The sequence below is a fragment of the Molossus molossus genome, unplaced genomic scaffold (genome assembly GCF_014108415.1).
Source record: "Molossus molossus isolate mMolMol1 unplaced genomic scaffold, mMolMol1.p scaffold_m16_p_1, whole genome shotgun sequence".
Classification (NCBI taxonomy): Eukaryota; Metazoa; Chordata; class Mammalia; order Chiroptera; family Molossidae; genus Molossus; species Molossus molossus.
Window position 1 is genome coordinate 51,160,853 of NW_023425344.1, and position 17,259 is coordinate 51,178,111.

General features: G+C 41.0%; 1 protein-coding gene across 5 annotated transcripts in view; it reads left to right on the plus strand.

The window, feature by feature from the left end:
- The window catches only part of RUFY3 (RUN and FYVE domain containing 3), an 82,456-nt gene extending 69,124 nt beyond the window's left edge, over positions 1–13,332 (plus strand). The window contains exons 13-18 of one of the 5 annotated variants that reach the window (XM_036252615.1): positions 2,474–2,593; positions 3,816–3,915; positions 5,576–5,640; positions 9,017–9,044; positions 9,823–9,891; positions 11,944–13,332. In XM_036252615.1, coding sequence (XP_036108508.1) covers positions 2,474–2,593; positions 3,816–3,915; positions 5,576–5,640; positions 9,017–9,044; positions 9,823–9,891; positions 11,944–12,087 — 526 coding nt within the window. In that variant the 3' untranslated portion in view covers positions 12,088–13,332. Of the gene's footprint in view, positions 1–16; positions 2,230–2,473; positions 2,594–3,815; positions 3,916–5,575; positions 5,641–9,016; positions 9,045–9,822; positions 9,892–11,943 lie in introns of those variants that run through there. The other 4 variants (XM_036252623.1, XM_036252633.1, XM_036252653.1 and 1 more) reach the window with 4 other exon arrangements.
- Positions 13,333–17,259: the final 3,927 nt, after the last annotated feature.

The following is a 17,259-nucleotide window of genomic DNA, read 5'->3' on the forward strand; positions in this document are numbered from 1 at the left end:
TATTTTATTAATTTAGTGAAAAGGATTTGGTGAAACAGGCAAAGACCTTAAATAGTGTAGCAAATAAATTGGTCCCCAAACATCATTAGGCGTTTTGCAGTTGGTCACCTCGCAAGTCCGATATCACAATTTAACAGTAAAAGAAAGAAATCTGAAAGCTATTACATTTAGGCTCTGATTTATATAAAACATTACCAAAAATTGACTTTGAATTTGTTGGACTTTTGAAAAAAAAACAATTTGATATATAGGCTGTTTTTTCTTCTTTATTTTCTCCCCAGAGTTAGAAAATTTAGTATAAGTTCTTAATTAAATGCCAAATAAACTTCAAAAAGTTACTCTTGAGTTGACCAATAAATAAATATTCCGTTTTAAAAAGAAGCCTAGGGAATTGAAGCTTTGTACATATATTATTGATGCCTTTACAACCCAGTCCCTGACAGTATCACATTCTAGATGCATTGTCTCTGTTAGCGAGCCTGTTCTGCCATTGCGATGTAGTGAACTAGAGGTGACTACCATATGGACTTGGACTCTTCTCAAGTAGTTGTGTCTCTTAAGCCATGACCCCTTTCACTTTTGTTATATAGGTTTAATCCCCAAGCCAGGATAAGTACTTAGTATTTCACTACAGTAACCAAATTGCTTGCCTTAGTGACTCTGGGGGTGGGAAAAACAGCATCCTTACATTTCTTTAAAGTACATAGAGATAAAGTTAGCAATTAGGTAACTTACGATAACATAATAATGTGGAAGCTTGGGAAAACCCTCCTAATATGTGTCATCTTCTACCTCTGCCATTTTCCTGCAATTCCACTTTCTATTTAAGTAGTTCAGAGGGAATAATTTTAGTAAAAACACTCCTCTCCTATTAAAAAAAAAAAATACACTACACATATTTTAAATCTATTGTGCTTTTCCTTTTGGAGTACAGATGACAAGGAATTGACATGAGTGATGGTTTCCTGCCTAGAATTCCATGCTAGAAATATTTTCTTAAGAGTTTGTTTCTGTTACGTTTTGTTTAGATGGGGATTTGCTAAGTTTCTAGGAAACTAACAATCTAATTATTAGGAAACCATTCCAGAATAGGAAATAGATAAATGATAAAAACATATTCTTTATAATTATTTGATCTAAAAATAAAGATTTCCAATAGACGTCCACAAACAATAATAAGCAGGGCGTCTTTCTCTAAGTGACTACAAATGTAACCCTTTATAGGCTTTACAGTGTAAATACTCCTATAAATAATGTGATTTTTTTAAAATGACTTGATTTGGGGGAACAAGCTTTAATAAGCCTTCATCCCTTCAAAAAGTCTTGGCAACTTTTTTTGTTCTCTTTTTTCATTCTGTTATTATTTGCAGCATTTCAGCTGCTTAGGTTGGGATAAAAATAACCCCTTCACTTCCTGCTCCTGAAATTCTATACCTTCCTGGAAAAACCAGAATTAAGAAGATAAGTTAGATTTCATGTATGCTTTTATAGGTCCTTGCAGACTTGAACCAAAGGCAAGGCAAAGAGCACATGGCCTACCTCAGGGAGGATCCTGTGCTTTCAATTTATTTTACTTCTTATAATTTGCACCTATTTTTTTAACTTCAACATTTTGTGGTGAATTGCCTTTTCTATGAGCATTTAGAAAGAGTGCTCAAACACCAAAATAAAAACATTTTAAAGACTACACATAGCATGCTTCCAAATTGTATTATATAGAGCCCTGGGTGTTTCACCTCTTAGAACATGCTTCTTTATAGGTGCAAAGTTATATGGAAGAAAACATTCATCAGAATCTTCCAGAGAATATGGTCAGGAATTCTATGAAGGTCCCATGCTGGATTTTTTGTCCACTTATTGACACACCACTTGGTAGGAATAGAAAAGAAAAGAGATGGCCAAACTCTGACAAAGGCTTCTCCTTATGTATATTGTCCAATGATTTAATACAATTCGAGGTTTAGGGGAAGGACCAGGAAAATGTTCCAGTTCCGTATATAAGAAGGTAGTTGCCCACTTGCAAGTTCCAGTTATGTGTATACAACAGAAATATAAAGTACCAAACCAATTAGGAAATAAAAACAAACAACAAAAAAAGTGGATTTAACTTTAATTACTGTGTGCTTGAGGTTGGCTTTGGATATGGATTTTCTAAAAAGTGATGTTTTGTTGTTTATCATCTAATGGCTGTAAACTGTAGTACTAGAATAAAAAAAAAATGGAAAATCACTTTTCTTCTGCCTGGTTCACCTTCATCTTGCTTTTCTTTAAAATTAGTTTCTTCTCCATCTCCCTCCGCGCCCCCCCCCCCCCACCTCCCCATGTCTTTCCTTGTGCCCTCCAAAGTTTTTTTCCTCTCTCAGTCTCTCCCTCCATGCCTTCTTCCTTGGGTTTTATGTTGTGTTGTGAATTTGGTCTTCCTCCCCACCATGGCTTTTGTTTTTTATCACAAGTTCATGTGGCTCACATCCAGATTGCGCCAGGCTGAGCAAGGCCGCCAGTCTGCTGAACTGGACAACCGGCTCTTCAAGCAGGACTTCGGAGACAAGATCAACAGCCTGCAGCTGGAAGTGGATGCGCTCACCAGGCAGCGGTGAAGAGAGGGTGCTGGAGCTGACAGGGTGGTCGTGGGTAACTCTGAGGCTGGACAGCAAGAGAAGGGGTCTGATGATCCAGCCATCTCTACTCTCTTTGCGGTGCCCTTTTTCTGACATGAAAATTCTGAAAGTTCCACATACCTCAGCATTCCCAAAATCTTGTTAACATCCTTTGCGATCAAAGAATTAGAATGTTACAACCCAAGGCCCCAGATATGTAGAAAAGAGTAAGAGACTTAATAGCCAACACAACACTAATAGTAACTATTTTCTGAATGCTTACTGTATGCAAAATACTTTGCTAAGCACTTTACGTGCATTTTCTCCTAACATCTTCCCATCAACCCTACGAGCAGGTGATCTTATTACCCCCCCTTTCAGATGAAATTAAAGTTTAGAGGGATTCAATTTGTCCAGATTCACACAATTAAGCTAAAGTGCAACATTCTAATTTAAAAACCTGTCTCTCTGACTCTAAGCCCCTAACCAACTTTTCCATGTTCTTTCTCAAACGAGCCTCGATTCTGTGCTAAAGCCATGAACCTCAAACAAATAGAACTTGGGCGTTGAATAGAAAAGCATGTAGCTGCTAAGGACGCTGGCAGTTGGTGGTGTAGCTGGGGACTGACTGCTGTAACTATGGGGAGAGACGTCAGTTCACATGAAATGGGACTCCAGTGTCAGTACTTTCATACTGAATCTTGCTGAAAATTTATAAATACTGCCTTTCAGTTGTAGTAAATCCTACTGGTTGTCATTCAGTTGCCCACACGCTTTGTAAAGAGTTCATATTGAATATTGACATCCGGAGAGGTAATCCTCAAGCACTAGGAGATCCTAAACAAGTACATTTTAGTCTAAGAGAGACTAAACATGTATGTGTTTTAGTGTTACTGGCTTTATTATATTGTAGTTTAGTTGTCACCCTGGCTGGTTTGGCTCAGCGGTTAGAGCGTCGGCCTGCAGACCAGAGTCCTGGGTTCGGTTCCCGCTAGGGGCATGTACCAAAAATAAGTAAATAAATAAATCAGTAAATAAATAAATAAAAGCTGGCCCTCCCTTTTAAAAAATAAATAAAACCTAGTTGTCCATATATATGGTAACTTTTTATTAATCAAGTATTAAAATGTTAATTATTAAACTTTAAGGGTTTGGTATTTTTAGAATATGAATACAGAAATCCAAATGTTCATCCTTTTCCTCTCCCACCTGTCCCAGGAACCAGCTGGAGTTAGAACTGAAACAGGAAAGAGAAAGAAGGTTACAGAGCAACAGGAGCATCCCAGGAAGGGGTTCCCAGAAGCCAGAACCCAAAACGGTAAAAACTGTTACTCCCTTGTTCATGTATTTACTACTTAGAGGCCACCTTGATGGGCCAGATGGTTTGCTGTCATGGAACTCCTGCTAATTGTTATGGCCCGGAGCATGGAGCTAGCAGGCTAGAGCGGGAGTGAACGCAGGGGCTCCTGCTTCTGAGCCTACCTCTAAGAAGCTCTCATTTGGAAAAGGGGATTAAAACCCATGTTTTCCAGTGGCCCGTTTATTCTTTTAAATTTCAAGTAAGATCATTTTGGTATTTTAACAAAAATATGTACTTCTTGGACTTCTGCTAATATTTTTAATAGTATGGTATAGTAATCCCTCCCCTACCCTGAATTTTCCTTTAACAGAATTGTCTTAAATGTGGATTTGCTTGTATAGACCTCTTTCAAAATCATGAGGACTTCAGTTTTAGCAAACTCAAGGTACTTTTTTGGGGGGAAATTAGAAAAAGATGGAACTAGGCGTGAGGAAGGGAAATAATGTAGAGTGGTTTAAAGAGCCAAAGTAGAAGTTTCTAAGAATAGTCTCAGGACAGAGACCTCCAGCACCCGAAGAGGCAAGGGAGCTAAAAGTGGGTAAGATCATCTCTGGGACCCGGAAAACAAGAGCCAGCCTCTTCAAAAAATATAACTAGAAAAGCATTAAATACTTTTTCCATTAAAGACAGGGTAAAAATTACCTTTTTGGTACATTTATATTTAAGAAAATGGGACAAATTTATAAGCTTCTTATTTAAGATTTCTAGAGAGTGTGCTCTTAATTTGCTGGAGAGTAGAAAAGAATGATAAATAGAAATTTATCATGCAGTATTCATTACTACTAATTTACAGTGTGCAAAGTGCCACTATGTAGCCTGCTGTCTATATTATTTTGGTTTGGCAAATATCAAATGTACTTATAAGGATTTACAGAGGTTTAACCAAAATCCTGGCCAATCTTACCCCGTTTGTCCAGTGAGGCCTTGGGTTTCTCAATCAGGAATTGCCCTGCAGTAGGGTTTCCCGCAGGGTGAATAGCACCTTGACTTCCCTTCCTTTGTACTTGTGGTCTGAGGACGTGCATTATACTTTTGGAGGCTGATGGGCAGCATTTCAAGGCAGGAATCAGTGTGTGTGCTCCAGAAGAATCTGTCTCTAAAAACTGCAGATAGAAGTGCAGTTTGGAGCCTTACATTGGTCTTTTGGAGAAGAAAACTCCTTGAGCTGTGTGGGCTGTAGAAGTTGTGATGACATTGAGTGTCCAGAGAGTTACACAGTCTGCTGGGTATGGCCACACTTGCTATTACCTGTTTTCCAGAGCTCAGCCACCAGGGGGGATATACATGTACGTATCTACTTTTCTTTTTCTTCTAAGAAGTAACCGATACCTTGAGCCCACTTTGCAAGTAGACACCATGCATCCTGAATTTTCATTTGAATTGCAAGAATTAAAGAAAATTTCTACTCTGAAATCATTTGTTACAAACTCTTATCAGAATCATCTGTTAAGAAACTGCTTGGAGCAAAGAATGAGAAAAAACATCAAGAAAATTAAACTCCTTCCCTAAAAAAAAAAGCTGCTTAGCTTTATACCCAAGCTAAGAAAAAAAAATAGTCTACATCATCATTGTTTAGCATTCTGAATAATTAATAAATTGGGCTGTTTTCTTTTGGCAGGATGGGAAGCACAAAATTCAAGAGGAAAATGTTAAACTAAAACAGCCCCTGGAAGAAAGCCACAGGTGTTTGTTAATAAAGTATTAACTAAGATATAAAGTTATTTTGGGGTGGTGGGAAAGGGAGCTTTTGATATACATTGGCAATGACACAAGGCTAGACAGTGACTTGTAATATATTAATATTCTAGAAAGACATTTTGAAAAGGAAGTAAATAAAAAATAAACCAAATACATATTGTAACACATTAAACCAAACCCATTTAGTCCATTTCAGAAACAAGGTTAATGAAGCTGTCCTCTGACTCTTCCCCAGATAATCACCAAACTCAAATTCTCACTTAAGCCCTGGCCAGTTTGGCTCAATGGTTGGAGCGTCAGACCGAGGACGAAAGAGTCACAGGTTTGATTCAGTTCAAGGGCACGTACCTCAGTTGTGGTTTGGTCCTGGCCCTGGTTGTAGACAACCAGTCAATGTGCCTCTCTCACATCGATGTTTCTCTCCTTCTCTCCTTCCCCCTCCCACTCTAGCTGAAGATAAATGGAAAAGTGTCCTCAGGTGAGGATTTAAAAAAAAGATTGCTCTGGCCAGTTTGGCTCAGCGGTTGGAGCGTCGGCCTGCGGTCCAGAGAGACCAGGGTTCGGTTCCCGCTAAGGGCACCTACCTCGGTTGCCGTTTGTCCCCAGCCCTGGTTGGGCCTGCGGGTGGTGACCACTCTATGTGTCCCTTTCACATCGATGTTTCTCTCTCTCCCTCCCATTCTATCTGAACAAAAAATGGAAAAATGTCCTCAGGTGAGGATAAAAAAAAAAGATCACTTAAAAGATGATCTCTGATCTTTGCGGGGTTAGTATCTCAAGAAATTGAAGCCCTCATCAAGCATTTCTTAGGTTCCTATGTGGACTTGAGTGTGACTTGTTTCCACCTGTGTGCTCAGAAAAGGAGCTACGTTTCAAAGAGATCCTCTCACTGCCCTTATTTCCATTCTCTTAAGGGTCTCAAACAGTTTAACTTTATTCCTTTTTCTTAATTCTTCATCTGATTTGTTCACTATGATGAAGTGCATAGGATCATTTCAAGGAAAATGACTTTTAACAATTATTCTAGCAGGTAGAAATATAATGAAGTATTACTTACTCTCACTGCATTAAAAAATGAAGAGGTCCAGCCATTTGAGATCCAGAAAAGGCAAAACCATGAAGACAGTGGTTGCCAGATGGATGGATGAATAGGCAGAGTACAGAGGATTTTTTTTTTTTTTTTTATCCTCACCCGAGGACATTTTTCCATCTTTTGTTCAGGTAGAGTGGGAGGGAGAGAGAGGAACAGAGAGAGAGAGAAACATCGACGTGAAAGGAACACATCGAGTGGCTGCCACCCGCACAACCGACCAGGGCCGGGGACAAACTGCAACCGAGGCACGCGCCCTTAGCAGGAATCGAACCCGGGTCTCTCAGGACCGCAGGCCGACGCTCTAACCGCTGAGCCAAACCGGCCAGGGCCAGAGGATTTTTTAAGACAGTGAAAATACTCAGGATGATACGATAGTGATAGATGCCTGTCATTACATATTTGTCCACACCCATAGAACGTAGAAAACCAAGAGTGAACCCTAAAGTCAACTGTAAACTTTGAGTGATTGTGATGTGTCAATGTAGGTTCATAGATTATACCATCATGTACCACTCTGGTGCAGAATATTGATATTGGGGAGAGTGGGCAGGATGTATGGGAAATCTCTGCTTCTGTTCAATTCTGCTGTGAACCTAAAGCTGCTCTAAAAAGTAAAGTCTGTTATAACAACAACAAAAGGTTAGTAACAAGGAAAGATACCTTAGAAGGGTTCTGGGAGAACTGTACAGTGTATATTTTCGGTATCTGCCTCTGTCCAGGCTTTGATGCCTTAAGAATGAGGCTGTGTGTCATCTGGAGCAGCTGCTGGGAACAGTAATCACACTGTGTAACAGTAGGGTGACTGTGCAGGTACTCAGCCTATAAAAAGCCCTTTCTCACCGCCAAGACCAGAATCATTCCAAAGCCTTTATTTAAGTTTACTCCCAAAGAGCATAGTCTGACCCAGAACCAACATTGACAACAGCCCACTAACACATCAGATCAGCCTGGGCCATGGAAGGGAAGAGGTCATGACATTAACCAGGACTTAAAAGTGCCTGTCAGGTCAACCTCCTTCGAAGACTAAAATCAAGTCGTTATAGTCAGGAGATTCTTACATGCCCAGTTCTGATTTAGGCCCTGGGAATGCAAGACAGTTCTGCCTTCTATCTGTATTGTGTTCTGCAGCTTGAAAAGTGTGTTTCACTTTCGTTATCTCCTTATAAATTTAATTCTCACAAAAGTTTAATCTATTCCTACCTTACTAATGAGGAACTTTAAGGAGCACAGACAGTCTGGGTGGCACACCCAAGTAACTTCTACTTACCTTGTCTTCTGTTTTTAAGTCCTTGTCTCTGTACTACATAATAGCTGCTTCCAGGGCCTGTCCTGGCCAGAACTGCAGTTCTAAAACATACCTAGCTTCCTAGGGTTGCAGTCAGGGAACAGCTGAAAACCTGGTCACACTGGGAATCCTACTGCCAAACTGGGAATCCTCAACCGAACAGAATCGGAACCACTGTTGATCTGTGGTACATTTTCTCTAGAGCCAAAAGTGGACCTTGCTTTCCTCTAAGTTCTGTTTGAAAATCAGTGTTAATTCAGCTGGGTCTCATGAAGTACCCCTGAATGGGTACTTATATGACGATATTCATTTCTTTTCCCCTGATTAATTTGCTAAAATTCACACATTAACAGTATTAGGGAGAGGGGACTAATACATAATGAATAAATTAATATTAGGAAAAAAGCTATTAAAACATATGGCATTGGCCATTTGAAGTTTTACAAGTTTGGAAAAATAAACACTAATTTGCTTGGTAGTAAAAAGGAAACAAACTAGCCCTGGCCGGTTTGGCTCAGCGGTTAGAGCGTCGGCCTGCGGTCCGGAGAGACCCGGGTTCGGTTCCCGCTAAGGGCACGTACTTCGGTTGCAGTTTGTCCCCGGCCCTGGTTGGTCGTGCGGGTGGCAACCATTCGATGTGTCCCTTCACATCGATGTTTCTCTCTCTCTCTCTTCCTCTCTCTCCCTCCGGCTCTGTCTGAACACAAAATGCAAAAATGTCCTCGGGTGAGGATAAAAAAAAAAAGGAAACAAACTATAATTCCAAATCTATTTTTAAACAGAAACCACAATGTAGACCAAGGATAAGATTCTAGTAATAAATTTAACAACCAAAATTTCCTCTTCTTAGAGGTCAAGATTAGTGATTATGTTGGTTCTGACAACATAAAAGGACCATGGTATTGCTTTTTTGTGTGCTTCTGAAATGATAGAAATGAAAATACAATATTGCTGTATTTACTGTTTTTAATTTTCTGTTGTAGGCTGCAGTCTCCCCCTGTGGATGAGCAGGTAACTGAGTCCCCTGTTCTGAAAAACATCTTGTAGGAATTTTGTGATTGACTGTACCGTGCCTGGCTGCCAACAGTGTGGAGGTAGATGAATGCATGCAGGCCTGTGTGTCCTGCCCTGTTAACAGCCCTAAACAAGCATGCATTGCCTGAAGTCTCAGGAAGCAGCACAGCTTTGCACAGTTTCCTAAGTAAACACCAGTTCTCACTTCTTATTTGAAATTCTCTGTCACCTAAGAAATTTGGTGTCCTAAGAGAGCTCACTGTACCTCCCTTTCCCTTCGATTTCCCTCTATCAAATGGAGAGAGAAAATACTTCTCAATCACTAGAAATAAGCAAACATAAGTGACTGTAAAATACTTTGCAAATAAATAGTATATGTCAACCCAGTGAGAAAGATGATACATGAATGCTACTATGTCCACGTCATCCCTGTCATTTATTTATTAGTATATAAAATGAAGCCTACTGCTTTCCATTCTTGATCATAGAATAATGCAAGAAGGATGGGTGTTTTTTGTTTTTTACTTTTTACATTACACTCATATACTTGACTTTTCTTTTTATAAATAAAATCACATTATTATGAAAAGTAAAGGAGCTCCAAGGCTAATGATAGTACTATCAGAGTTGGATTAAGGTGGTGGGACTGTATGTAATTTGCTAGTTTCCAGACAGTCTGTAGTGTGGTTATAATTTTGTAACTAAAAAGGCATATTCTGAAATTATGACTATTTCTGGTGCTAAGGGAAACTAACTGGCTCACTGTGTGGTTTAGGATCAGCCGCTGCGCCCTGAAGAGCCACAGGTGTGCCAGCTGTGCCAGGAAGGCGGCAGCCTAACAAAGGTAATGGTGGTGAGGAATGAACAGGTTCTCAGGGATGTCCTGACACCACCAGCCCCTTCCAGTAGAGGGCCTTTGCTGTGGAGAGAGCAGAGAGTCTGGGAACAGCGAAAGGAACACGCATGTATTGTGTGCACCAAAGTTTTTCAGTCATATTATGTCGTGTTGGTAAATCTCCATTAAAATAAATATAAGCCACTAAAATAATTGAACACAAACATAAATTTTTAAATAAATATTTCTTGAGCACCTGCTGGGCACAAGTTGCCATTCCATGTGCTGGAGAAAGAGGGTGATGAGCAAAGGGTAGACCGAGACCCTGTTCTTGTGAAGCCTATGTCCTCAGTACCATCATCTTACAGATGAAGAGCCTTGGGCTCAGAGATGTTACTTACATTTCCCAAAGTTACTCAGCTCATAAGTGACAAAGCCCAGATGCAACCTGACTTTGGTTTCAAAGTCTGCCCTTCTTCCAAAAGTCAGTCCATCCTGCTTAGAACAGGTAAGATGGGTTTTGAGGAAGGGGGCTTCTTTTAATTATTTGGGGAAACAGCCTCAGAGCAGGAAATGAGCTCTCTCCAAGAAACCACCTGGCTTTCCCCTCAGATCCTCAAGGGTCTCTGTCTGGCACCTTCCCAGTCTGTTATCCTCAAGTAGGCAGAGTGAGAGAAGCATTCAGAAAGAGTAAGTGTCTTTGACAGCCATATCGGTGCCTTGATCACAGTAGTACCCCTGGCATCTAATATGGTGCCCAGTTGACAGGAGAGTCTTAAGAAATGTCATGGACAAGTGAGTGTGAGAAACATGTTTGGAAGAGATAAGGAAACATGCCAAATTCTGGATTACAACCTGCCTGCCATCACTTGTGATCATGTTGAATTTTAACAAAATTATAATGTGGGCCTAGTCTTAAATTAGCAGAATCAGATAAAGGTGAACTGCCTTTACAGGAGGGGAAGTTGTTAATTACAGAAATAAAGAAGAAACTGCTATTCTAATTCTGCTTCTCTCTTCTGAGCCATGCAAAGTAATTCAGTGTATCAGGAAAATTCCTCCCAGGCTTTCAAATAGAAGTGACCCCCCTACCTCCACTGCACCCTCAAGAAGATGAGTTGTTAGAAAGTAGCATTATTCGTAGGGAAAATTATTTGTCACAGCTTTATATGGGGACTCTTGGAGCCATGTGTATACCACCCTACCACAGCCTCACCAGTGACACTGCCACAGTGACCCACCTGATGTCCTCCCACTCGGCCTCTGAAGGTTCCAAGTGCTTAATAAAGAGATTAATTTCCCTGTAAACAAGATGCAAGAGGCTGTGCTTCTGCTGCACTGATATCCCAAGGGATGGGCTTGTAGAGCATCACAGGAAAGCATTAAGCACATCAGTGTATTAGGAATTATACTTTCAGTTCATGCTGAGCACATTTTTTAGTCTTAGGCTGCTACCCAATCCATTGCTACGTCACTGCCTGCCTTATTTGGAGTATGCTTCGGTGCTTGCAAACTAATTTTAGAATTAGCCCATCTAACAGTGAATATAGGGAATGGAAGTATATAGTCTAAAGATAAAGAATGTGGCCCTGGCCAGTGTGGCTCAGCAGTTAATGCTGTCAACCCACAGACCAATGAGTCGCAGGTTCAATTCCAGTCAAAGGCACATACCTCGGTTGTGGTTTGTCCCCAGCCCTAGTCAGGGTCGTGCAGGAGGCAACCAATCAATGTGTGTCTCTCACATCGATGTTTCTCTCTCCCTCCCTCCCACTTTATCTGAAGAGAAATGGAAAAAATATCCTCAGGTGAGGATTTAAAAAAAAGAAAAAAGATAATGTGTGTATTTTCTTTTTAATTCTGTAGCACTGCTTCTCGTCTTTTAAATCTAAACTAGACTGTAAGCTTCTCTGTAGGCAGAGATCGTGTTTGGTAGATAACTTTCTGGTGCATAACAAACACTCAGCAATGCTTGATTAGACACAGCACTTAGGTATTTGTCCTTTTATATCCCATGCATCCTATCCCTTCTATTCCCCACCTAACCTCCTCTTCTCCTTCTAGAATGTATGTAAGAACTGCAGAGGAACCTTCTGCAATGCCTGTTCGACAAACGAACTGCCTCTTCCTTCAAGTATCAAACCTGAGCGAGTTTGCAATCCCTGTCATGAGCAGCTGATGAAACAATACTCCACCAGCCCATCGTAAGACTGGAGACCAAGGCCTGGACCACAGTGTTTCTGCCTGTGTCAGACAACAGGATTCCCTACAGTCCAGGTCTCAGAATCAACTCGAGTTGATAGAAACTATTTAAACCAGGTCCAGGAAGAAAAGGCAGTGTTTGGGGTGTTGGGAATTTTGCTCGTCTTCCCTAATGACTGTGTGAATAAAAGTTACTCAGTTGAGCCTCTCTCTTCTAAATCTAAACAACCCCACTTTGAAGGGTTATTTTGTGGCATGTCTTTGGAAGAACTTCATTTTTGTGAATAGTGATAACACTGGGTAAATATAGGAGAGAGGGTCCTTAGCAGGTAAGAACATAAAGGGAAAATGACATCTTCCTTGATGACATTTGCAGATGTGAGGGGGAAAGATAAATGTTATCTAAGATCAAAGTGGCTAATTTTATATTATTTTCCCAGGTGCTGCTAGACATGAACATTGTTTCCTCTTCAACCTCACTAAGCTACCTCTTTAAAGTGTCTCTACCAAACTGTGAACCCAAACTCAGGGGAAAGAAATTAAAGAGTAATATAAATTCTGAATGTACTTAGAGCAATACTGTAATATATTATAGTTTCCGAACTTTCTGGCTGTAGCCTGCAAGTGTGTGGAGGAGCAGTTGCTGTTTTTATACTTAATGACCTCAGAAGTAAATATATGCCCTTTTCAGAGTCTCCTACTACAGAACAGGCCAACCCTCTTCCCCAGTCCCTCCCTCCTCTCCAAGTCATAATGCAAATTGTTAGTTTTAAAGATGGGGTTTGGCTTTTGCAAATAGGAAGTATTGATAGCAAAGCTAAGTTGGGTGTTAAGCAAAACAATTTAATTAGTCCATGGCAGAGAACAGTGAGCTCAGAATATTTATTAAATTATTTCTTGACAAAGGGACCCTTTATTCTGAGCCAAGAATTAGAACTGGTAGACAAGTTTCTTGGAACGTATGATACTCAAACATCTTTCAGTAGGAAGCCCTACGGGGGCAAGAGGGATATGCATTTAGCAAGGGAAGGAAAGGAATGGTATATGCTATTTTCATTATGTTACAAGTGTCTAGATTATTTGATTCCAATTAAGACCTAAGAAAATATGGTTAACTGGGCTAGAATTCTGGGGTGGAAACATCCTGGAACTGTTGTATTTGATCAATTCTGTCTCCAAAAAGGGGTTACAGCCTGGGAAAGAGTTGTTTCAGAAGTCTGGTGTGTTAACTTGAAGCTGAGTTTTAAGAGTACTAAGGAAAAATAAAACCTAATAATTCCAGCCTAGTTTGTTGTCTTTTTTCTCCTTTAAGTAATACTCATTTTTTGTGATTCCTCATTTTTCTACCTACATATGCCAGCAGTGTTCTAGGTGCACTAGATAAGTTTGGGGATTATTCTAAATTAGCAGAAGTTATTTTATAACTAGTTTCTAGTTAAATTGAAAACAAGCTGCTCGCTCTGTACATGGACTGTAAGATAGAATAAGTAATTAGACACTTGAGATTTTATTTGAACTGCAAATAAGCTATTTAGCCTTTTGTTTTTAACAAGGTTCCGAAGCTCTATTAGTGCAGTAGCCCACAAAAGCAAGGAGACCAAGTCTTGCGTGCCCTGACTTAATGTTAAGCCTGTTTCCTTGAAAATTGTGCTTTCCACCATCTCCAGCAGCATCAACAAGAATTAACCAGAGTCAAACAACTTTTACACTGAAAACTATAAAATATTGCTGAAAGGAATTACAGATGCCAGTAAATGGAAAGATACCCCTCCCTCCATGATCATGAATTAGAAGACTTGATCTACAGGTTACAGTGTAATCTCTGCCATGCTAAAGTCCATATGGAATTTTAAGGGGGTGCTCAAATAGCCAAAACAATCTTGAAAAAGAACAAAGTTGGAGGTCTCACATTTCCTGATTTGAAAACTTACAAAGCTACAGTGATCGAAACAGTGTGGTCTGTGATAAAGACAGACACAGAGACCAAAGGAATAAAATGGAGAGCCTAGAAAGAAACCCTCACATACATGGTCAAATCATTTTTGAGAAGGATGCTAAGACCGTTCATTTTGGGAATGGACAATGTTCAAATGAAGTTGGAGCTATATATCACATACAAAAATGCAATGGGTCAAAGATCTAATGTAAGAGTTAGAACTATAAAACTCTTAAAGGAAAAGATTTATGGCATTGGATTTGGTGATGGTTTCTTGGGTAAGACACCAAATTCACTGGCAACAAGAAAAAATAAATCGGACTTCCAGTCAAGATGACAGCATAGGTAAACGCGGTAGCACCTCCTCCCAGAGCCACATCAAAATTACAACTACAGAACAAACATCCCTCAGAACCGCCTAAACTCGAACTGAATGGAAGTCCTACAACTACGAAATTAAAGAAGAAACCACATCAAGACTGGTGGAAGGGACAGAGGCGTGGACAGGCTGGTCCCACACCCACGTGTGGAGGATCAAAATCAGGAGGGACACCTCGGCTAGGAAGGTCCTCCAGCTCAGGGTTCCAGTCAGTGCCAGGAAGAGAAGTCTCCATCACTTCTGGCTGGAAAAACTAGCAGGAGCTGAGGCTGAGGGAGGCTGAAACTGCTGAAGCCACAGGCAGCCCTTAAAGGCTCTGCACATGGACTTACTTGGACCTGCTCCCTCTGAGCTACAGCGTGGAGGGGAGGCAGCTTGAAAGGCACCATACACATATGGGGAAGAACTGAGCTGTTTGGCATTGGGGCGAGGACTGGAGAGGCTGCTTCCTCCTGGATAGATGTGCTGGTGGAGGCCGCTGTTCCTTTGGTGAGCCCTTCCCCCACAGGGCAGGCAAATGACCACCATACATGGGACTCCAGCAACCTTGCTCACACTGTTTGATCCACCCTGGTGATCCCCTGAGACCCTGCCCCACCCAATGTTCACACCCACCCAAGATGTTTCCAGTGGCTTTATCATAGGATTGGCCTGTTTTGGATCCTGCTTCAGATTTTCCTAAATTCTCTCAAACAAGCAGCATCTGGCCACAGCAAGCCCATACCTCTCACTAAGTGGCCCCAGGCCTGGCACTAGAAGCAGCCAGCCTTGGTTCACAGCTTGGCTTCGCCTGGGCACCTCCAATCCCAGCATAAAAAGCAGCCATCGGCAGATCACACTGTAGCTTATACCAGGTGGCCCTGGGTAGAACACAGGCAGTGGCTGACCTGGTGCCAGAGCCAGCACACCCAGTGGACAACTACAGACCACATCGAAGCACCACCACCCCATCACCTCCACTAGTGACACACACAAGGAATGGACTCGGGTCCTACACAGCTGATCATCCAAGGTCGTCAGAGGCCAGTGGTCAGTGGGCACAGCCAGTCCTTGCAGCTAATCGACATGAGTAAATCCCTCCCATTGATGTGCCAACAGCAATCAAGACTCAATTACAACAGAAAGGTGTACAGTCTACACTAGGGTGCACCTCGAGGGCCCAGATGGGTGATCAGGGAATCTGTGCCAGTGGACCCTACAGGACACCTGGTACAACAGGCCACCCTAGGAAGCCTAGGAGACATAGCAACTCTACCCAGTACATAGAAACAAACACAGGGAGGCAGCCAAAATGAGGAGACAAACGTCCCAAATGAAAGAACAGAACAAAACTCCAGGAAAAGAACTGAATGAAATGGAGATAAGCAATCCAACAGATGCAGAGTTCAAAACACTGCTTATAAGGACCCTCAATGAACTAGTGAGGGCCTCAAGAGCATAAGAAAAGACCAGTCAGAAATGGATGCACTAACTGAAATAAAGAATAATTTACAGGGGATCAGTAGAGTAGGTGAAGCCAAGAAGCAAACCATTGATTTGGAATATAAGGAAGCAAAAACAATCAGAACAGCAAAAAGAAAAAAGAATCCAAAAAAAATGAGGACAGTGTAAGGAGCCTCTGGGACAACTTAAAGCATACCAACATTCTCATTATGGGAGTGCCAGAAGAAGAGAGAGAGCAAGAAGTTGAAAACTTTTTTGAAAAAATAATGACAGAAAACTCCCCTAACTTGGTGAAGGAAACAGACCTACAAGTCCAGGCAGCATAGACAGTCCCAAACAAGAACCCAAAGAGACATTCATATGTCCATGTTCATAACAGCACTATTCACACTAACCAAAAGGTGAAGCAACCCAAGTGTTTACCAACCAATGAATGGAAAAAGTAAACATGATAGGTCCATACAATGAAGTATTAATTCAGCCTTAAAAAGGAAGGAAATTCTGCCCTGGCTAATTTGGCTCAGCGGTTAGGTTTTATTGGCCTTTGGACTGAAGGGTCTTGGGTTCGATTTCCAGCCCCAGTTGGGGTAGTGCAGGAGGCAGCCAACCGATGTGTCTCTCTCACATAGATGTTTCTCCCTCCCTCTCACTCTATCTAAAAATCAATGAAAAATTCTGACACCCTATACAACATCAAAGAAACTTGATATTATAAGCAAAATAAGCTAGTCAGAAGCACAAACATGATTCCACTTGTATGAGGTTCCTAAATCTGAAGACAAAATAGAGTAGTGGTTGCTGGGAACAGAGGAGTGGGTACAGTTTCAGTTGGTGAAGATGAAAAAGTTCTGGCGATGAATGGTTGTGGTATTTGCACAATATGAGTGTACTTAACGCCACCAAAACGTACACCTAAAATGGCAAAGTCTGTTAAGAATATTTTGCTACAATATTTAAAATTCATGCTTTCCAAAAGGGCAGATACAGAAAATAGGTAATGTATGCATATATGGGTTGGTACACAGACATACTGTGCTGTCTGCTGAGGGGACCTAGAAGCCAACACTCCAGTAGCAATGGGCATACCCAATGACCAGTCTTTCATTAGAAACCAAACTTTGGTTTTCAATAACATTCTCCAATAAAATGAACCAGGGCTCCTTGGGGGAAATGAATAATTAAGAGAGTGCTATAAGAGCCAAAGGATGAGGCTGCATATCAAAAGGACACTGAAAGCTCCCAAGGACCAAAGTTGTGAGCAACAAAATAATGTAGGATTTAACCCAAGGTATAAAATATCCATGAGTCCATATTGACATACAGGATTAAATGGGGGAGAAGTGGCATAGCTCCCATACAGAAAAATTCCACATAATTTATGTAACTACTATTCTTTTAAAGAGATGGAGCTTAACTCCCC